The sequence below is a fragment of the Fukomys damarensis genome, unplaced genomic scaffold (genome assembly GCF_012274545.1).
Source record: "Fukomys damarensis isolate Sample0158 unplaced genomic scaffold, DMR_v1.0_HiC HiC_scaffold_39, whole genome shotgun sequence".
Taxonomy (NCBI): Eukaryota; Metazoa; Chordata; class Mammalia; order Rodentia; family Bathyergidae; genus Fukomys; species Fukomys damarensis.
In genome coordinates, this window is record NW_022900951.1 from 36931484 (window position 1) to 36944845 (window position 13362).

The 13362-nt window shown below is 41.0% G+C and overlaps 1 protein-coding gene and 1 non-coding gene across 2 annotated transcripts; both read left to right on the plus strand.

Annotated features, from left to right (window-relative positions):
* Positions 1 to 377: 377 nt before the first annotated feature.
* On the plus strand, positions 378 to 2191 carry LOC104855281 (interleukin-27 receptor subunit alpha-like). Its single transcript, XM_033760474.1, has 4 exons — positions 378 to 443; positions 540 to 708; positions 1698 to 1799; positions 1872 to 2191. The coding sequence occupies exons 1-4, from the start codon at positions 396 to 398 to the stop codon at positions 2189 to 2191; spliced, it is 639 nt and encodes a 212-aa protein (XP_033616365.1). The 5' UTR covers positions 378 to 395.
* Positions 2192 to 12395: 10204 nt separating this feature from the next.
* On the plus strand, positions 12396 to 12463 carry LOC117284854. Its single transcript, XR_004515924.1, has one exon. It is a non-coding gene; the product is annotated as a small nucleolar RNA SNORD82 (small nucleolar RNA).
* Positions 12464 to 13362: the final 899 nt, after the last annotated feature.

Consider the following 13362-nt stretch of genomic DNA (forward strand, 5'->3'; position numbering starts at 1 on the left):
CTGAGACACATAGCAGGTTCCCCCCATACAGGGGATAGAATCTAGGCCCTTCACACTGAGCTCCATCTCCAGCCCGTTTTTCTTTTTTACTTTGAGACAGAATCTTGCTCAGTTGCTAAGTTGCCCAGGCTAAGCTCATACTTAGAATCCTCCTGCATCAGCCTCTGGAGTTCTGGGACGACAGGCGTGCACCACGACAGCCAGCCCACCATAGGCCCTGGTTACATGGGAGACATGAACTCTCTTGCCTTCCCCCCAGGGTCCGGGGCCCTGTGTGCAAGTGAGCTACCAAGTGCGGTTCTGGGCTGGAGAGAAGATGCAGATGCAGGAAGGGGTGCCCTGCTGTTCGTGGCCCGTCCCTGCCTGGGCACAGTGGGTCAGGGTGTCTGCCGAGGATGGTGTCCCCTGGGTGCCCTCCACCAACCTCTCCCTGGTCTGCTTGGGTAAGAGGCAGGAACCCTCTCTGCTAGGGATGGGAGTGGGCAGGGCCTCCTGAATGGGCAGCCAGGACTCCCCTAGCTGCAGACTCTGCACCCCAGGACGTGGTGGTCAGCAGCATCGCTGGGACCCTCGGGCTGCTGGTGAGCTGGCAACGGGGGACCCAGGAGCCATGGGAGTACGTGGTGGCCTGGGTCCCAGACGGAAAAGCCCTGGAGGATGTCAGCTGGACCCGGCTTCCTCCGAGGAACCTCAGTGCTGAGCTGCTAGGTGAGGCCAAAACACAGGGTTCCCACATCTGAGTCCGTCTTCTGTTGCTGTGACAAAGTCCCCAAGGTTGGCACTTGTGAAGAAGGGAGGTTGACTTGGCTCAAAATCTGTATGCTCAAGAGTGACGCGTGGCACCTGCGGGCTCTGGGAGGGCCAGCGGCCACCGCTAGGGGTGGCTGTGCAACAAGCAGGCTGAGCTGGAAGAATATTCCCGGTGCCACAGAGGATTCTGGGTGCCTCTCTGCTGCCCCTGGTGGGCTCCAGCGATACTGAGCCTCAGCGGTCCACCGTGAGAACCAGCTCCCTCCCTCCCTCCCTTCCTTCTCATTTCCCTCCCTCTGTCTTCTCCCTTCCCTCCCCACCTTTTCTTTTTCTTTTCGTGGTAACCCAGGGCCTTTGCTCTGAGCTACATCCCCAGCCCCGTTTTAAAAATTTGAGACGAGGTATCACTAAGTCTCTAAAATACTAAGGCTGGGCTGGAACTTGGGCTCCTCCTGCCTCAGCCTCCCAGGGTGCTAGAGTTAGAGGTGTGCCCAGGCTGGTTTTGAAATCATGGGCTCAAGCAATCCTCTACCACAAGCTTGGCTGGGCACTTGTTCTTAACAACACTTCCTGGCGTCATGCATTTCTTTCTCTCTCTCTCTCTCTCTCTCTGGGTGTTTTTGAGACAGGGACTCAATATGTGGTTCAGGCTGGCCTTGAACTCACTATGGAGCTCAGGTAGCCTTGAACTCTAAGCAGTCCTCCTGCCTCAGCCTCCTAAGTGCTGGGTTTACAGGCGTGTGCCACCACGCCCAGCCTGGCTGCCTGTCTTATACCATCTCACTTCTGCCCTGCTGATGCCTCTTGGGGTCACTTCCCAGATCAATCCCTGGTATCTAATCCTTATCCCAAGGTGTCTGGGGGACCCTGGGGAAGATGGCGCCCATTGGAAAATGAGTAGGGGCGGGAGAGGCAAACCTAAACGGCCTTCTGTCTCCACCACCCAGGCAATTTCACAAGAGGGGTCCCCTACCGCATCACAGTGACAGCAGTCTTTCCTGAGGGCCTGGCCCCTGCTCCTTCAGTCTGGGGGTTTGGAGAGGAGCTAGGTAAGAACGGGGCTGGAGGGTGTGGATGATTCCTGGAACCCAGCAGATCATGACCTGGGAGTTTTCCCACAGCACCTGTAGCAGGTCCAGCAGTTTGGCGGCTCCCAGATGACCCCTTGGGGACCCCTGCAGTGGCCTGGGGAGAGGTCTCAAGGCAGCAGCTCCGGGGCCACCTCTCCTACTACACCTGGTGTGCGCGGAGTGGCTCCAGACCCTCAGTCTGTGTGAACGGTGAGCCTCCTGCCTCCTGCCCCTCCATCAGCCCCCAAGGCCAGGCCGACCCCACCCCTGGCCCGGGGGCCCTCTGGCTGTCTCTGTGCCCTGGCTGTCCTCCACCCATAGAGCACAGTGACTCTCTGGCTATTGATGTAATGGTCTCACCGGGACATTAAAACTGAAGGTTCCGATCTATGTGTATTGATGTTGAAAGACACCTGTCATATTTCATTACATTAACAAGATGGAAAGTGTTCCAAAACTCTGGAGATGGCTGCCTTTTTGGTTTAAAATAAGTTCAAGATTGGCAATGCCAAGCCACAGATATGGAAATAAATCCCTTCAATGCCAATATGGATTGTAGGATTGCAGTGTGATTTTCACTTTTTTTGTTTTGTTTTGTTTTTTGAGACAGGGTCTCACTATGTGGTTGAGACTGACCTGGAACTCACTAAGTAGCCCAGGCTGGTCTCAAACTCACAGAGATCCTCCTGCCTCAGCCTCCCAAATGCAGAGAAAATAGCCACCACATCCGGCTATTTTCACTTTCTTGTTCTTGCATGTGTGTGTTTTGGAAGTGATTTGTGAGAATTCCTTTATATGTGAAGGACATTAATGCACTAATATACATTTTTCAGTTTGTGATTTCTCTCTTAACTTTCTTAGTGATCTTTGGCGGTTTGTAGATAATATTAATTTTCAGAACAATTCATCAAATCTTGCTCTTATGGTTCCTAAAGCAGTAGAATGTTTAATATCCAGGTTTTAGGAGATGGAAAGAATTGGCTCTGTGATCCCACTGCAAAGAGCTTTGAGAAAATGATTTGACTTTTCAGACATTTCTCTAAAGTGGACATAATTATACTTCCTTCAAAAGACTGTTATGCAAATGATATGCAAATACTGTATATAAAGTTTAGTTCTGCGACTGATATTAATGCTCAATAAATTTGAGCTATTATTATAAGAATCAATAATTATTATTATGACTTATAAGAATCAATAATAATTATAATGTATCTCAACACTAAAATTTTATAAAATCTGTACATATATTTTCTTGTCTTTAAATGTAGAATAAATAATAAACCTTTATTTAAAATACAATGATTAAAATGAAATAGTTTCACATGAATTAAAATTTGAACTTGTGTAATGTAGATTTAAGGACTTTATTATTGGGCATTTGAAGCCTTATAAAAATACAGCTTAATGGAAAATTATTTTAAAAGGATAGTGTGTGCTTAATGATTGAAAGTTATTTTAGGAAGTTATTTAGCCTTTATACAATCATTCTTTCTGTGTGTGTGTGTGTGTGTGTGTGTTACTGGGGATTAAACCCAGGACCTTCACACTAAGCTACATCCTTAGCCTGTTATTATTTTCTTTTAAATTTTGCAACAGAATCTCACTAAATTGCTAGGTTGCCCAGGCTGGGCTTGGACTTGTGATGCACTCTTGCCTCAGCTGCCCAGAGTACTGGGTATACAGGGGCAAACCACTATGCCCAGGTATACAGGGGCAAACCACTACGCCCAGGTATACAACCCAGGTATATGTTTTGTGGATCAAATAAATTATTGACTATGGAAGAAATCAAATAGATATTTTTCATATTTGTACGTGGTTTGAAAGTGTTGATTGAAAGTCAGAGAACTTTGAAAGTTCATGAAAATATTAAGAAACCATAGTTTCCTTTTGGTTAATGTCCAGATGGCATATCTATATTTAGGGTGATGTGCAGAGTTACTGAAGTTGTTATAGATTCACCCTATACTTAATGAGTGATGAAGAGTTTACTTGTTCTCTCTTTTTAAAATATGTATATGTTAAGGGTTGATTTGTGAAACAATGGTAATTGAAAATGCTGCTTTGGAATACTGATGTGTTAGGCTCCTTTTAATTCAATGAAACTGTGCTTCGCGGTAACTCTGCAAGTTAGAAGGGTCCCAGAATCCAGTGCTTCTCAGTACCATGTAGAACTTAGAACAGGGACCTGTAGCTGGACTGCCTGAGTTTGGATTCCAGGTGTGCTGCTTCGTAACTCTGTGGCTTTAGGCAAGTTACCTAATCTCCATCTACCCAGTTTATTCCTACAATGGGGATAAGAGTTATACATACATCAAATGGGTACTGTGAGGATTCAGCAATGTAATAGCTTGAAAAATACTCAGAGCAGTACCTGACATAATAAAAAGCCAATATACATTGTTGTGATGATCCCATTCTCTGTTACTGTCACAGCATCATGAATTTTACAGTTAAACTGTAATGTTGCATAGTTATATAAATATGTCAGATTTGTTGACTGTCTTCATGGAGAGAAAACCCCAGAATCCTGGAGTAGAAAAAAAGGACAAGATAGAGGGTAAGCTGAGAGCATCTGATGGTGCATCAAGACATCAGTGCTAGCACTTCTCTCTAATGAAGAAAGCCATCATTTTATACAGTATACTAAATAAAATTTATTACAGTCATTCATAAGATAACATCAAATTCCATTCATTATGTCTGCTGGCTATTGTGTTATTCAGATATCTGTTGGCATATTGCTTGGTATAACTGAATAGTAAAGCACTCATTCAATTTGCAGACACACAGTACAGTGTATTTAGAAATTAGCTCAATGTTTCACTGGTGTCTGTTATGAAAAGGACAGATAATGGAAAGATTGCCCAGCTGTCTGGGAGTAAAACCATCAAGTGGTTGTTGTACAAGGTACAAACTCACCTGGAAATCCAAGTAATCTTCCCCTGTTCTCTTACTTTTTCCCCCCTTTCCGTGAGAATGTCTTCCATATCCTTTGTGCCAGCTGTGGCAGGGCGGTATAGAAAATTATTGTGAAGTATGGAATTACAATCTCTGTCATGAATTATAGCATCTCAGAATTAAAACAGCAGCCTTTAGACAGAAAAATAGCTACAGAGCCAGCCCAGAGACCATCAAGCACTGACATTGTTCCTGTATCAGAGATGCTTTTTTTTGTAACACAGTGGGGTTGGATCTGAAAGGTAATACAGAATGCCTGCTAATAGCCTCAGCACTGAAGTGAGAGGGAAAAATTCAGCAGCAGTCTTCCTTTCTTAAAGAGGCCACTGATTTCTTCATGACTAAAAATAGTCTTTTAAAAAATAATTTTATTGATACATTTAACATATACAATATAGTGACATTCATCATTGGAAATTGCACTTTTACATAATCCAACTTGGTTCTCTTATTTTTTCCCATCCCCCTGCCCTCCCTTCAACCCCTCCACCCCTCCCTATCTACAAAGACTTTGTTTCCATTTTTTCTTTTTCTCATATTCCCCGAGGCATAATTAGTTGGATAAAAGACCTAAATCATCGGTTAATTCTAAAGATTATTTTTCCATATTAATTACATTCCAACTCATTATGCCGCAGGTAAAATCTGTTTTTAAGGGATCTAGAAACACAGTGAATTTAGAATCAGACTTAAAACAACAATTTGTGTAGGTTTAGTGTCTATTAGTATACAAGATGGCTGAATGTCTTATATGAATAATTATCCATTTAAGGTACTAAAGTACAACTTCACTCAAAGTCATCGCAATCTCTTACATCTGACTTTGAAAATGCAGGTGGGAAGGGAAAGATGTGGATTCTTTTCTGTTTTAGTTTATTGGTACGTTTTAGGTATACAGCACAGTTACATTCATTATTGGGATCTTGTACATTTACATGACAGGTCTTGGTTCTCATTTTTTCCCCTTGTCCCTGCCCTCCCTTCAGCCCCCTCCTCCCCTCCCCATTTAAAAACACTTTATTTCCAATTTTTCATCTTCTTGTATTTTTTTCTTCTTCCTTATTGATTTTCCCCTACCCTTCCCACTTTACCTACACCTTTAGCCCTTTTCTTCCTATTTCACATTGTCAATTATCTCATTAGGGTCTTATGTATTATTATAGTTTGTTCACACCAGAGAAACTATTCGTTATTTGCACATGTGTGACTTATTTATTTCACTTAGGAGTATATCCTCAATATTTATCCATTTTCCTATTAATGAATCTAATTTCTCATTCTTTATGGCTGAGTAGTATTCCATTTTATAGAAAAACCACATCTTCTTTATCTAGTTTCCAACTGATAGGCAAATGGGCTGTTTCCATGTTTTAGCTATTACAAACTGTGCCGCTATAAACATAGGTGAGCTAAGAGTTTATTAATTTTATTTATTCTTTCAAAAAAACCAACTCTTTGATTCATTTATTTTTTGTATCATTTTCTTAGTTTCCATTGCATTGATTTTTGCTCTAATCTTTATAATTTCCTCTTTTGTTTGAGCTTTGGGTTTTTCTTGCTCTTGTTTTTCTAGTAGTCTAAGATTCATCATTAGGTTGTTTATTTGAGCTCGCTCCGTTTTCCTAGTATGGGCATTCAGGACTATGAATTTTCCCCATAGAACTGCTTTCATTGTGTCCCGTAGATTTCTGTATGTTGTATCGGTGTTTTCATTTATTTGTAAAAACTGTCTAATTTCTTTTTAATTCCCTCTGTGATATTCAAACCTGTTCTGTGAACTAGTATGTGATCTAACTTGGAGAATGACCCATGTGCAGATGAATAGAATGTATATTCTGATTTTGTTGGGTGGAACACTCTATAGATGTCTATTAAGTCCATATGTTCAAAAGCTTGGTTCACTTCTAATATTTCATTGTTGATTTTTTGCCTAGATGATCTGTCTATTTGTGAAAGTGGGGTATTTAGATCCCTCACTACAATTGTATTAGTGCTTATTTGGTTTTTCATGTTTTTTAATATTTCTTTTATATAGTTGGGGCATTTATATTTGGTGCATATATATTTATGATTGTCAACTCTTCCTCTTGAATTGTTATCTTTACAAAGATGTAGTGGCCTTCTTTGTCTCTTATAGTCAGTTTTTGGTTTGAAATTTACTTTGAGAATAAGATTGCTATCCCTGCTTTTTTCTGGGCTTCTGACACGGGGAGAATTGTTATCCATCCTTTCACTTTCAGTCTGTGGGCCTCTTTTTCTACTAGGTGTGTTTCTTATATACAACATATTGTTGGATTTTGCTTCTTAATCCATTCTGCCAATCTATTTCTCTTGATTGGTGAGTTGAGGCCATTGACATTGATGGTTGTAACTGATATGTACTGACTTATTATTGTCATGTTATTGGCCTTTTGTTGGCTCTTTTTACTTTTTCACCTTCTCCTTTTAGTTTCTTGCCTATTTGATTAGCTCTGTTGGGCCTCATGGTGTTGTTACCTTCATTGTCTTTTTCTAGGATCTTGTTTAGAATTCCTTGTAGTGCTGGTTTGGTGTTCATGAAGTTTCTCAGGTGTTCTTTGTCATGGAAGTATCTTATTTCCCCATCCATTTTGAAAGAGAGTTTTGTAGGATACATCAGTTTAGGTTGGAGGTTGTTCTCTTTTAGTACTTGAAATATTTCACTCCAGGCTCTCCTTGCCGTAATGGTTCGTGCTGAAAAGTCTGCTGTGATTCTGATGGGCTTTCCTTTGCATGTGATTTGTTTCTTTTCTCTTACTGCTTTTAGTATTTTGTTCTTCTGTTGGGTTTCTGGGATCTTGATTATTATATGTCTAGGTGTAGATTTTTTTTGATTGTAGCTAGTTGGGGTCCTATATGCCTCAGTTATCTGAATGTAAAATTCTTCCCCTCTGTTTGGGAAGTTTTCTCTCATTACTTCTGCGAACAGCTTTTTTAAGTCACTTGTATTTTCTCCTGCTACTTCATGGATTCCTATCAGTCTTATGTTATTCTTCTTTGCATCATCTAGGAGTTGGATTTATTTCTCATGATCCCCTACTGTTTTCAAGAGACCCCTCTTTTCATGGTCACTGCCTGCAATCTTATCTTCTATATCTGAGATTCTATCTTTGCATTCTTTTATTGTTGTGTACACTTTCAATGGAGTGTTTAATCTCCTGGATATCTGTTTGGATCTGTTTTATGGATTCCATTTCTTTCCTATGTTGGGCGCTTATTGTTTCCATTTCTTTCTTATGCTGGGCCTTCATGGCTTCTATCGGGGTCCTGAGCTCATCTATTTTTTTTTTTTTTGTCAGTTTCTGCTCTAGAGTCTCAAATCATGACTTTCATTTTGCTCATCATCTCTATGGTTATCTGGGAAATTATTTCTGTTTTGAATTTTTCTAGAACCTGATTGATCTCTTTTGATATTTCTTGTGCTTTGAGTTCAGGGTGTCCTGGTGGTTCACTATCGACCTTTTCATCCTCATTTGCCCTACAGTTTGCCATTGGTGAACTGGAAGTCTGTCCTTGTGTCTTGCTTAAGTGTTTTCTCATTTTAATTTTTGTTGTCGGACTGTCCTTGGTTTAATCTCTGGATTATCACCCAAATCTTCCTGATATAGTTGCGCCCTAGCTTCTGGGTCTCTAACGACCCACAGGCATTCTCATCTTCATAACATCAGAGAAAACAGCTCATTGAATCAACCACAATCCTTTATCCCAATGGATACAATCAGCAACACATTATGATCAAGCACAACTTGGAAACTGACCACCTGTGGTAGTTACTAGTCTATCACCCTTAAACCATTTGAATTAAATTGAAATCAAGAAGCTGTCCAGAACCTGTCAGCAGTGAAGAAAGTTTTCATTATAGTATATTTACCATTTAATGGCTCAGACAGAGCTAGGACACAAGATCCCTGCTCTCAGCTGATGGCTGAACCCCATGACGCAGACTGACCTCAGATTGCAAGGCCCAGATTGAGTTCCCCAACTTTCTGAATGGTTGAACTCCACACAGTTCTACTACAGGTTTCCCACACTCTTTCTTTAAAGATGTTCAAAGTTGGGAACTCAGAAAAATACCCTTTATGACCACCTCTGCCTCTGCAGAGTGGGTCCAAAGACTGGCACAATCAGGAGGTCTGAGAGTGCACAGGGGAGGGGGAAGGTTAGGGGAGTTATGGGGGTTCAGGGGCACTACCTTCCTGGCCCTGGAGCAATGGTGGCTCAGGGTGGGAGAAGGCATGGCTCTCCTTCCCGTGGTGGATCGGGGTCCAGGCTACCTCCCGGTGCTTGAGTGATGGCTCCCCTACTGTTTTTGAGAGACCTCTCTTTTCATGGTCACTGACTGCGGTCTTATCTTCTATATCTCAGATTTTATCTTCGCATTCTTTTATTCTGTTGCGATCACTTTCAATGGAGTTTTTAATCTCCTGGATATCTGTTTGAATCTGTCTTATGGATTCCATTTCTTTCCTATTTGGGCATTTATCGTTTCCATTTCTTTCTTATGCTGGGCCTTCATGGCTTCTATCGTCATCCTGAGCTCATCTATTTTTTTGTCAGTTTCTGTTCTTCAGTCTCGAATCACGACTTTCATTTTGCTTACCATCTCTATGGTTATCTGGGAAATTATTTCTGTTTTGAATTTTTCTAGAGCTTGATTGATTTGTTTTGTTACTTCCTGTGCTTTGAGTTCAGGGAGTCCTGCTGGTTCACTATCAGACTTTTCATCCTCATTTGCCCTACTGTTCACCATTGGTGAACTGGAAGTCTGTCTTTGTTTCTTGCTTAAGTGTTTTCTCATTTTTATTTTTCTTGTTGGGTTGTCCTTGATTTAATTTTTGGGTTATTGCTTACATCTTCCTGATATAGTTGCACTTTAGCTTTTGGGTCACAAATGACTCATAGACATTCTCATTTTCATAATATCAGAGAAAACAGCTCATTAAATCAATCACAATCCTTTATCCCAATTGATACAATCAGCAACACAATATGATCAAGCATAACTTGCAATTTGACCACTTGTAATCATTAGACTATCACTTTTAAACCATGTGAATTAAATTAAAATCAAGAAGCAGCCCAAAATATGTTTGCAGTGAATAAACTTTTCAGTATAGCATATGTACCATTTAGGATGGGGGCTTAGACAGAGTTAGGATGAGAGGAGTAGATAAGTAAAAGAATTGGAGAAGGTTTCAAGTGAAGCCAGAGGACATAGAATGACTACACCATCTTTAGGAAGCTGTTAAATTCAAAAGGGATAGACAGAGTAGAAATATATGGACAAGAATATATCCCCTTCACAGTAATAGGGGCTCACTTTCCCTTGAAACTGTTGACTCTTGAGGGAGGTAGAATGACAGAAGAAAAGAACATAAAGAAAAGAGAAAAAATGGTAAAAGAAGAAATCTGAGTTCGGGCAGGAGCAGAAACAGAAAGGGAGATGAGGGATAAAATGTGGAGCAAGACACTGAGTTGGAGAAAGAGGACAGAAAAATGAAAGAATTTGCAGAGTGAAATGTGGAAAAGAAAGAAAAAAAATGAATTTGAAGGGCTTCTTTCAGACTATATGTCTTCTGTCATAATATACAACATGCGCTGCCATGTGCAGAACCAAGGCCCCTGATCTCAGCTAGTTGATGTCCGAACCCCACCACACAGAATGACCTTCAGCTGCCAGGCCCAGATTGAGTTCCCTGACCTCTTAAAGGGTTGAACTCCACACAGTTCTACTACAGGTTTTCACATGCCCTTTCTTTAAAGATGTTCAAAGTTGGGAGCTCAGAAAAATACCCTTTATGACCACCTCTTCCTCTGTAGAATGGGTCCAAAGACTGGCACAGTCAGGAGGTCTGAGAGTGTGGGGGGGTTTGGAGGGGTTCAAGGGTGCCCCTGCAGCTACCTTCCTGGTGCTGGAATGATGGCAGTGGTGCTGGCAGGGAGGGTGCAGCTAAGCAGGACTTCCTGGAGCTGGCGACTATTTTCTGTTTCGCTAGGCCTCCAAATGGTCCTTTTAGCATCTGGCCTCTTCTTGACTAGAGAATGAATTCTTCTCTAAGATGGTTGTGAGTACAAAATGGAAAAATCCACCTGTGAGACAGTAGTTTGCTGGTTCACATAAGCTTTCTCCTCTTATTTACATTTTTAAATCATTTAAACCATTTTAAGTGTACAGTTTAGTGGCTTTAAGTATATTCACATTGTTGTCTAATTATTGTCATCATCTACCTTCAGAACTTTTTCATCTTTCAAAGCAGAATTCATTGAACAGTAATTCCCCATTTATCTCTCACCTCCAAACCCTAGCAACCATCATTCTACTTTATGTCTCTTTGAATCTGCCTGTTCTAGGAACCACATATAAGTAGAATCATACAATACTTGTCCTTTAATAAATGGAGCCATAACTGGGGTTTTCTCAGTTACTAAACTCTGGCAAAGATGATAATCAGCCTATTCAAGATGATTAAATATCAGAGAACCTTTCATATGCATCACTTCTTCATGTGCTACATCTCTCCTCTTAGCCCACACTTCAGTGCCTCTCTGACACTGAATACTCATCACACCTTTGAATCCTTCTAGCTTTCATCTACATTCTTTACCCCTTAGGTTACGGCCTTCAGGTTTGTATTTTCTTTAAGATGACACTGTTGGTCCACTGTCAAAAGGCCTTCCCAGAGAAGTGGTGGTGGACCTAAGCCATCTAAAGTCTCAACCAGGAGTCATGGTGGCACAATGTCTAGCAGAGGTTGACATTGCCTTCTTTAGCCATGTGCTTTATGACTACTGTTTGGATGTGGCTTTGTCATGCTTCTCAATTATGAATTGAACATGACTGGACCAAAAGCATTGCTTGGTGCTATGATTGAGATATACAATGTCCACCCAAAGTCTCATGTGTTCAGAGGTGGGGCTTTTGGAAAGTGACTGGATCTTGGGGGTGCTATAAATTATCCATGGGTTAATTCACTGATGAGTTTATAGCTAAATATGCTGCTAGGACATAGGGCCTGATTGGAAAATATGAGTCACTGGGGGTGTGACTTGGAAGAGTATATCTCCCTTACCAGCCTCTGCCTTCACTTTCTGCTTGCTGATTGCCATGCTGCAAACAGCTTTCACCCCTACCCTCAGTCCTTCCTCTATGGTGTTTTTGCCTTGGAAACAGCTGACATGGACTGAAAACATGAGCCAAAATAATTCTCTCCTACTTTAAATTATGAGTGTTGGATACTGTGTCCAGTGATGAGAATGTGACTAAGACACATGGTGAATACTTCAGATTTAATAAACATAGGCAATTCAAAATATGAGCTTTTTAGGTATATGGTAGCTTATTATTATTATTGTTATTTTGGAAAAAATAAATAGCTAATACTGACATTTAAAATATTGCCAAAGTCTCTCTTACTCCTTGCCTCAAGGCCTTTCCTTCCTCTTCTTGCCACTCAGTGTGCTTTTCTAGTCACATTGCCATGCAGATGTATTGTTCCTAATACACTGGTCTCTAGAGGTTTCAATGATGATTTATTTGAGCAGTTGATGGTGCTGTATTGGAAAACATAGTCATGTGTGTTGATAAAAATAGAGACTACAAATGATGAATGAAAAAGTGACTTAATACTAAAATCGAATGTTACATTGTGTTATGCTGCTGTCCTTTGTGAACAAATAATAAAATAAAATAAAGAACATACACTTTGTTATAGTTTAGATCTGAAATTTCTCTCAAAATTCTTATGTATGTGTAGAAAGTGACTAGATCGTGGGAGTGATATATGCATCACTGGACTCATCCATTGATGAGATTAGTATATGAACATGCTGTTAAGAAGGGGGGCCTGGTTTGCAGTGGGTAACTGGGAGCATAACCTAAAACAGTGTGTTCTTGTCTCTGACATCACCTTTTTTGCTTTACTTCTTGGCTTCCATGAGTTGAGTACCTTTTCCTCTACCATGTGCCTCTACCATCATGTTTCTGACTTGGAGCGAGTCAACCATGAATTGAAACTATAAGGCAAAATAAACTTCTTCTCTTTTAAGTTGTGTGTCAGATATTTCACAGTGGCAAGAAAATGACTAAGACATGAATACTTCTGGCTGTTTTTATCCAGGTCTACAGTGTGAATCAGGAGCAAATATTGGAGCCAAAAGATGTGAAACATTTGCTGTTTCAACAGAAAAGAAGGCCTGCAAAGTTGGGGCCATGGAGAGTATGGTTGCTAAAGAGATTAGCGTTACTGAAAAGAAGTCTACTTCTATACATCAGGATAATAGGAAAAATGGCTTGAGGGTTTCTCAGGAATCAACAAGTTCCCATCCTTTGCAGTCTCAAAAGTGCAAAAGTGAAAGACTTTGCTTTGAGGAGAGAGCCTCAGGGAGTCTAACACATTTAGGGCCAACAAGGAAAGTTTTCCAGAGTTCAGTCATCCAGGAACTCAGAGGACTCTGAGGCCATGATTCAAAAAGACCTGGTTATTGCTCAAGCTGGTACCATAGCTTGGCATTATCCTCCTAGTGCTGTTTTTTCAGACATGTAGAATATAAGATTTGTGGG